At 37.0% G+C, this 9426-nt stretch overlaps 1 protein-coding gene across 2 annotated transcripts in view; it reads left to right on the forward strand.

Moving 5' to 3' along the window:
* The window catches only part of Lhfpl1 (LHFPL tetraspan subfamily member 1), a 54237-nt gene extending 46853 nt beyond the window's left edge, over positions 1 to 7384 (forward strand). Inside the window, exon 4 of one of the 2 annotated variants that reach the window (XM_055604972.1) lies at positions 6437 to 7384. In XM_055604972.1, coding sequence (XP_055460947.1) covers positions 6437 to 6618 — 182 coding nt within the window. In that variant the 3' untranslated portion in view covers positions 6619 to 7384. The remainder of the gene's footprint in view (positions 1 to 6436) is intronic. The other variant, XM_055604973.1, reaches the window with a different exon arrangement.
* Positions 7385 to 9426: the final 2042 nt, after the last annotated feature.

Here is a 9426-nt window from a genome sequence, read left to right on the forward strand (position 1 = left end):
TTTGACAAAGATGCCAAAACCATACAATGGAAAAAAGATAGCATCTTTAACAAATGGTGCTGGTCCAACTGGATGTCTACATGTAGAAAAATGAAAATAGATCCATACTTATCACCCTGCACCAAACTGAAGTCCAAGTGGATCAAAGACCTCAACATAAAACCAGACACATTAAATCAGCTAGAAAAAAAAGTGGGGAATACCCTAGAACTCATTGGTACAGGAGAAAACTTCCTGAACAGAACACCAACAGCACAGGCTCTAAGAGCAACAATCAATAAATGGGACCTCATGCAATTGAAAAGCTTCTGTCAAGCAAAGGACACTGTCATCAAAACAAAGCGACTGCCTACAGATTGGGAAAGAATCATCACCAACCCTTTATCTGACAGAGGACTCATATCCAAAATATATAAAGAACTAAACAAGCTGAAAAGCAACAAACCAAGTAATCCACTTAAAAAATGGGGAACAGAGCTAAAGAGAGAATTCTCTGTAGAGGAATATCGAATGGCAGAGAAGCACTTAAAGAAATGCTCAACCTCATTAGCGATTAGGGAAATGCAATTCAAAACAACCCTGAGATATCACCTTACACCCATCAGAATGGCCAAGATGAAAAACTCAAGGGACAACACATGCTGGAGAGGTTGTGGAGAAAGGGGAACCCGCCTCCACTGCTGGTGGGAATGTAAACTTGTACAACCACTCTGGAAATCAAGCTGGTGCTTTCTCAGACAACTAGGAATAGCGCTTCCTCAAGATCCAGCCATACCAGTCCTAGGCATATACCCAAAAGAGGCTCAAGTACACAAAAAAGACATTTGCTCAATCATGTTTGTAGCAGCTTTATTTGTAATAACCAGAAGCTGGAAACAACCCAGATGCCCCTCAACTGAAGAATGGATGCAGAAACTGTGGTACATCTATACAATGGAGTATTACTCAGCAATGAAAAATAAGGAAATCATGAAATTTGCAGGTAAATGGTGGGACCTGAAAAGGATCATCCTGAGTGAGTTGTCCCAGAAGCAAAAAGACACTCACGGTATATACTCACTCATATAAACATACAATATAGAATAAACCCACTAAAATCTGTACATCTAAACAAACTAAGCAAAAGAGAGGACCCTAACTAAAATGTTCAATCCCCATCCTGAAAGGCAAAGAGGATGGACATCAGAAGAAAAAGAAAATAGGAAACAACCTCGGAACCTGCTACAGAGGGCCTCTGAAAGCCAGAAGAAAACAGGAAACAACCTTGAAACCTGCCACAGAGGGCCTCTGAAAGCTTCTGCAGTATAGACTGTCAAAGCAGATGCTGAGCCTGATGGCCAACTGATGGGCAGAGTGAATGGAATTTTATGTAAGAAGTGGGAAATCGTAAGAGCTGGAGGGGATGGTTACTCCACAAGGAGAGCAACAGAACAAGATAATTTGAACACAGGGAACTTCCCAGAGACTCATACTCCAACCAGGGACTATTCCTGGAGATGACCTGGAACCCCTGCACAGGTGTAGCCCATGGCAGTTCAGTGTCCAAGTGGGTTACATAGTAATGGGAAGAGGGACTGCCTCTGACATAATCTGATTGGCCTGCTCATTGATCACTTCCCCCTGAGGGGGGAGCAGCCTTACCAGGCCACAGTAGAGGACAATGCAGCCACTTTTGATGAGAACTGATAGACTAAGATCAGAAAGAAGAGGAGAACCTCCCCTATCAGTGGACTTGGGGAGTGGCATGCATGCAGAAAGGGGAGGGAGGGTGGGATCGGCAGGGGAGGAGGGAGGGGCTTATGGGGGGATACAAAATGAATAAAGTGTAATTAATAAAAAAAAAGAAAAAAAATAAAGCTGCTACAAACATGATTGAGCAAAATGTCCTTGTTGTGTACTTGAGCAATTTTTGGATATATGCCTAGGAGTGGTATAGCTGGGTCTTGAGGAAGCGCTATTCCTAATTGTCTGAGAAAGTGTCAGATTGATTTCCAAAGTGGTTGTACCAGTTTATATTCCCACCAGCAATTAAGGAGAGTTCCCCTTTTTCCACAACCTCTCCAGCATGTGTTTTCACTTGAGTTTTTTTATTTTAGCCATTTTGATGGGTGTAAGGTGAAATATCAGGGTCATTTTGATTTGGATCTCTCTGATGGCTAAGGACACTGAGCATCTCTTTAAGTGTTTCTCTGCCATTCAATATTCCTCTACCGAGAATTCTCTGTTTAGCTCTGTACCCCATTTTTTATTGGATTGCTTGATTTATTGCTTTGTTACTTCTTTAGTTGTTTATATTTTCTGGATATCAGCCCTCTGTCATATATAGGGTTGGTAAAGATTCTTTCCCAATCTGTAGGCTATCATTTTGTTCTGACACAAGTGTCTTTTGCTTTACAGAAGCTTTTCAGTTTCATGAGTTCCCATTTACTGATTGTTGCTCTTAGAGCCTGTACTGTTGGTATAAAACCTGAGCGTTTCCCAAATTTCCTTCTTGGACAGTTACTTAATAAGCTAAGAAAGAACCAAGTATAGCTACTCTAAGGTGAGAACATCCCATCTTGTTCAGCTAATTCTTCAGTAATGAACATTTAATCTTGTTAGGCTAATCTCTCAGTAATCAAGATACATTTTGAAAATAATTTAAATAATAAACATCTACTGTTTGCCTAGGTGATGGTTCTTCAGTTTTAAAACCACTAGATTTTTGGCTAGGCTATTTTGTCATAGGGAATTGGTTTGTGTATTGTTAGATGTTTGTATTCAGTGTGCTTGACCACAGGGTAATGGTTATTTTCAGAAGTCTCCACATATTTTCAGTCTTTTCTATACAGCTTTAAGGTTCTCAAACTATGCCTCTAACATAATGGTTCTCTATGAGAAGGAATACTCTTCTTCCCCTACTGATGTTTGTAAATATATACACATATTTACATATATATATATATATATATACAAATTTATAAATAAATTTGCCTTGTGATTAAGGCTTTGCAGTAAGGGCACACACACACACACACACTATATATATATATATATAATTTTCATTCAAAGAAGCAAATCTTTTCCTGGTCCCAGAATGTAAGTAAGCCAATAAAACTATTCCTGCTGTTCTAATGAGGAGATGACCTGACTGGAGAGTGAAGAAAGAGATGTGTGATATACTTTCTCTGCTGAGTTGTATAATGCTGAGGAGCATGAAGGTGCTTAGCAATTGGCACACATCAGGGTTACCCCTATCTCAGGGATGGCTCCTGCCTATTCTGCAATATTAGCACATTTTAATTGAAGAAGCTAGAGGAAAGGTTCACTAGGAATATGGAGTATGTTGTAAATTGATTCAGGGATCTCCTCTTTAGAGCTGATCAAATCATAAGTGGTAATTTTGTGGAAGATTAAGAGTAAGGCTAATTGCTCTTTGATCACCTCACCCTGAGGTGGGGCAACAGCCTTACCAGAGCACAGAGGAAGACAATGTAGCCACTCCTGATGAGACCTGAATCAGAAGGAAGGAGAGAAAGACCTCCATTCTCTTTCATGTTGAAGCCACTTTGGAGATAGGTGCATTCCTTCCTCTAAGGACCTATCTCTATCAAAGCTATACCTTCCCAAGACAGAGAGAATTCAGTAGGGCAGGGGGGCAAATTATACAAAATAGGCAGTGGACAAAATAGAACAAAGAATAATGATATATACATATGAAACTACCATAAAGTCAATTTCTCATATGGTAATATCTTAGCTATTGGACAGCTTATAAAAGAAAGCACATAATGTTATGGCCTCATGATTCCAGAGGGTTTGAGTCCACGACCATTACAGTGGCAAGCATGGATACAGGCATGGTGTTGGAGCAATACCTGAGAGATCACTTCTGATCCACAGATGTGAGGCAGGCAGAGGCTTAACTGGGAATGGCATTGGCTCACCCTCCAGTGACACACATATCCTGCAACAAGGTCACACCTCCTAATCTTTCCTAAAGAGTTCCAGTAACTACAGACCAAGAACTCAAATATATGAACATATGAGAGTCATATAATTCAAATCATACAGATATTTTTTTAAAAAAGTACTTAAATAAGTGTTTTTTTTTAAATCCTCTTTCATCTCTCTGATAGCATGGGGAATCTAGCTTTCATTATTATTTTGTCTGGGGCTATAGGAGTTTAGTTCTATGATTGCCTAGGTCTATTGATAAAGTTCTACTCCTTAGTATGACTGACATTCAGCACTTGTCAAGATGGGTGTAAGAAAATTGCCATTTAATAAAGCACAAAGGACGGAAATGTGGTAGTATAACAGCCTCTTGTGAAGGAATTTGACTTAGGTAGTTCAGAGACAGTTCTAGGCAGTAATTAATGAAATATTATGAATTTAGAAAATTGTCAGAACAGAAGAGTATGATGGGAATTTTATGTGTACATGCAGATTCATATGAAAGAAACATTTTAGGCCTAGGGAACACAATGTGAATAGACTTTATAGAAAAAGGTCATGGGAAATTCAAGACATTATTAGAATATTATTTGGGGTTTTTTATTGATGTCTGAAAGTGCAAGTACACCCAGCTTCAAAATACTATTAGAATTGATATGACATATTGAAATTGTACTTACTATGTTATAAACAGTATAAACATCAGTAAAGAACTGTCAAAGACCCCCTTTACTGTGAAGGGATGAATTGGCAGATAGAAACTATGTGAAATGAAAAGTTTTCTCCCCAGATTTTCCCCAACAGAGGAAGCCATTTATGAGAAGCTCAGAAGAATCCATAGTACTTTACTTGGTTGGGATGACTTGGACCTATAGTAATGAATCAAGGAAGGCTTCAGGTAGTTGGAAAGTCCTGAATACTATTCTGTGTAAGATATGAATCAGGGAATAAAAGGACAGAGGTAGTATTTTTCACATGAGAGACAACATGAGCAATGATACGGTATTGTAAAGACAATTAAAATGAGAAAATTGGTATAAACTAGATGGCATGAGTGGAAAAGCAAAACACCCTTATTTAACCTGTCTTAAACTGTTTCCATGACACATCAGCTAATCAGTTTAAATGAGAAAAGTAAGGCTTACTGGGTACCATATTTGCTATTTGTTCAAATGTAGGCCTGAAAATACAAGTTGTCATAAATATCAGTCTTGGTGCAGTTGTCTTGAGACTGTCACTCTATTTTTCTGCAAGAGTGTAGGGTAGAAAATGATCACTGTCTATTACCTTCCCAGGACCTTCCTACAAATTTGTATAATTATGCCCCTATCACCATTTAGAGTCCTATTTGTTCAAGCACTTTATTGTAGCAGTTAGTCACTCTAATAACTCATTAAATAATAGCTCTATCTCTGGGCATTAATATTTCCTGAAAGATGTTCACTAAAAGTGTAGATCTGTCCAAAACGGTGACCTACTTTTATAAAATTGTATGAGGTAAGGTGAATGTGTTTGAGCATGTGACATTTTTCCTTACCTTTCAAATGGAAACTGCTTCTTTATAAAGTTACTTTTGATTCCAATATATACATTCTAATAAGTACTAAGAGGTTAGGTTAAAATAGAGACATATAGTAAGAAAGAAAGGGACTTGATTTTGTCTATCTCATCTGATGATTTAACACAAGGATCCCTTACAGAAGCACATGTATTATGTAGTGTATTAGATAAAGTATAGTGCTTGTAAAACATTAAACATGGTCCATAATCCAACTCTACTACTTTCTAGCAGTATGAGTGTTCATAGCATGTGCCTAGTTAGGCACATCATTTATAAGATAACAAGAGTTTCTGGCTCATGAAGTTGCTGTCATTAGGTATAGGTATAAAGAATTTAGTATGGTATTTGATACACTATTAGCTTTCATCTGCTGTCATTGCAATTACTATTTCTTAAATGTCACCACCAGCACTAGTCCTAGGTTCCTTCTCTAACAGGAAATATAATTCTATAATATTTTGCTAAGGCATGGACCAACAAACAACAAAGGAAGAAACAGAAAACTCATCTTACATTAACATGTTCTGTCCTTACATTAACCATCATATGCTAAAGATGATGTATCAAAAATATACTTTTCATAAGGGAAAAACTCATTGGACCTTACTTCTAGACAAAGAACTACAGACAACTAAGGATATAAATATAGTCTTCCCTTTTGGAGGAATCCACTAATTGGCTATCCAGTTCCAATTAGTCAGCCCTGAAATCATGCACACACACACACACACACACACAGACATATGTACATACATATATTCACTAGAAATTAGGGAAAAGGAGGCCAGGAAGTAGGGCTTGGGAGAAAGAAAAGGGAATAGAGGAAAATTATGTAATTATATTTTAATTAAAATATACTTTTAGAAATTATAGTTCATTATGTGAAAGGATATGTGAGGAGAAAAACCAACATTTATGCCTCTGTCCTTGTTTTCACAGGAACCTGTAGACTTGGCTGGGCGTATTACTGTGCTGGGGGCGGAGCTGCTGCAGCCATGTTGATCTGCACCTGGCTTTCTTGCTTTGCTGGAAGAAATCCCAAGCCAGTTATGTTGGTGGAGAGCATTATAAGGAATACCAATTCTTATGCCATGGAGCTTGATCACTGCATCAAACCTTAAGCTTTGAAAAATTTACTAAATTGTGTATGGGTGGGAGGGAAAAAAAGAACTGAAATGAGGTACTAAGCCAAGGCAGCCACCTACTAGTAGTGCAGCCTAGTGCCTGCATGCTTTTGTCATTCATTTTCATGTTCCCATAAAACTGTAAGTCCATGGAGATTTAGTTTTTCTAGCAAAATGATTCATTTGACAAGAGTTTCCACTGCTCATTCAAGTCACATTGAGCTCCTTTATGCAAAATAAGATCTTTACTTGAAAAGTAAATGAAAATCCAAGAAACTCCTCAGAGTTCTATAGGACTCACTTTTCATTTACCTTAAAGTGTTGATGCTATTCAAGAGCAGTTGTACTCTGAGGCACTAGAAGAGGGACTGAGCTAGTTTCCATCCATTCATTTGCATCATTCTCTCCCTAATATTTATTGTTAGCCAGAAACATATCCTGAGTGTTACTATTCAAAACTTCCTTGATATTCTCAGTCCTATACTTTGCCTTGTTCTTTTTCTCTTCTAATACATGGGAAGTCTTGGTAGAAAGGTAACTTGAAATGGGGAAAACACTAATCATGTTTCTGTATAGTCCAGAGCACCTTTCACATTATGCTTTAGAATACTTGTAGGAGTTAATTTTCTTCTCTTTCTGGGTGACTGGTATCAAAATATAGCGACAACTGTTCCATAAACCCTTCTAGATACAGAAATGTTCACTGAATATTTTGAGTGAAGTCTAACATTTGTGAGGTGTTCAATAAATATGAAATCATGGTGATGACAAGAATGTTTTTGCTGTACTCTTGTTGAAAATTTTATCTGAGTTTATTTTAAGTGACTAGGAAGTCTGGATTAACATTTATTCCAGTAATCATCTGTAGCAAGATACAAGTTTTTTCTCCCTGCTTTAATGACTGCTCTTCAAATCATCTTGCTTCCATCTGGGGTGAGTTAGATAAGAAAAAATACAATCATGATGTCACCTAGGACTAAAGTATTTTTAGGCCTGGCTTCTATCCCATCTGTGATCAAGGCTAATGGATAGTGTAGGACTTCATGTCTCCTGGGGGAAAAATTAGTCTCACCCTTTCCCTTAGCTAATTAAGGCCAGTGCTATTATTCCAAAACTCCAGCTTTTGAGACTAGGGATGGCCTGTAAATCAAAATGCTATCTCATCTGTTTCTATTTTTAAATGCTTTGATATGAATTTGGTCCTCCTAGAGGGGAAAAAGTAAAACCAAAATCTGACTTGATTAATTGAAGAACATCTCATACTTGCTTCAAGTATGCAAGTTATTTCAAATATATACTCCATTCATAGTCATTCATAGCTCATTCATTTAGTCACCCATTTAGAAAACATTTCTTAAATATTCCATACTCTGTGCAGAGCATTATGGTTAAATGGTGAAAACAGCTGACATAAAAAGGAATAATGATGAGTTATGGACAAGCATGTCAATAATAATTGTCAGTGTTTTAAGTGCTAGGAAAGTAAAGGTTTAGGAGTAGGGGATAAAGGGTCACAGAGGAGCCACAAAACTAAGTTAGTGGCTTAAGGGATCAAGAAGAATTTTTTAAAAGTGATTACTAAGATGGGCTTGAAAGATGAGAGAGTGATCTAATCATCAAAGGCAAAAAGCACAGAATAGCAAAACCACAGGGACAGCATGATGATCAAAACAAATCATACAAGAAAATTAAAAAAAGTTGGAATTATAAGCAACGCCAGATTCTGTGAAACACAAGGCAATGAATTTTAATTTTAACCTAAAGGATGGCCAATGAAAATAAAGTAACATCAGTGCATTTGTGTTCTTTCAAAGATCTACAGCAAAGAGAATTTAAGAGGCTAGAGAAAGAGAGGATAGGAATGATGTCATAATATAGGTGCCCAATGAATAATTTGGGAACAAAGAATGGAAAAGAGGGGTGAATTCAAAAAAGGTTATAGGTCAAGCCTCTCTGCTTCAGAAATTTCAACTCCAAAGTGCTTTTGAATTTAAACCAATTTGATGTTCTCAAAAAAGAAGTTCAAGATGGTTGCATATTTTATGTATTTTTCCTTTGGATAAAGAATGAGCAACCTTAAACCACACAAACACCCAACAAATAAAGAGAACTTCAGACATATCTCTCTTATGAATATTGATGCAAAAATACTCAATAAAATACTCACAAACTAAATCCAAGAACACATAAAAGATATTACCCACCATGACCAAGTAAGCTTTATCCCAGGAACTCAGGGCTGGATCAATATACAGAAATCTATTAAAGTAATCCACCATGTAAACAAACTAAAGGAAAAAAAAACACGTGATTATCTCCTTAGATGCCGAAAAAGCATTTAAAATATTCCAACACCCATTTATGTTTAAAGTCTTGGAGAGAAGAGAGATCCAAGTCACATACCTAAACATAGTGAAGACAATATACAGCAAGCCTATAGGCAACATCAAACTAAACAGAGAGAAATTTAAATCAATCCCACTGAAATCAGGGACAAGGCAAGGCTGCCACTGTTTCCATATCTCTTCAACATAGTACTTGACGTCCTAGCTAGGACAATAGAAAACTAAAGGAGATCAAAGAGATAGAAATTGGAAAGAAAGAAGTTAAAGTATCACTATTTACAGATGATATGACAGTATACATAAGTTAACCTAAAATTTCTACCAAAGAATTACTTGAGTTGATAAACATCTTCAGGAAAGTGGCTAGATACAAAATTAACTAAAAAAAAAAAATCAGTAACTCTCTTATATATGAAAGAGAAAAAGCCTGAGAAAGAAATTAGGGAAATGATACCCTTCT

The sequence above is a fragment of the Psammomys obesus genome, unplaced genomic scaffold (assembly GCF_907164565.1).
Source record: "Psammomys obesus unplaced genomic scaffold, mPsaObe1.curated_primary_1811, whole genome shotgun sequence".
Lineage (NCBI taxonomy): Eukaryota > Metazoa > Chordata > Mammalia > Rodentia > Muridae > Psammomys > Psammomys obesus.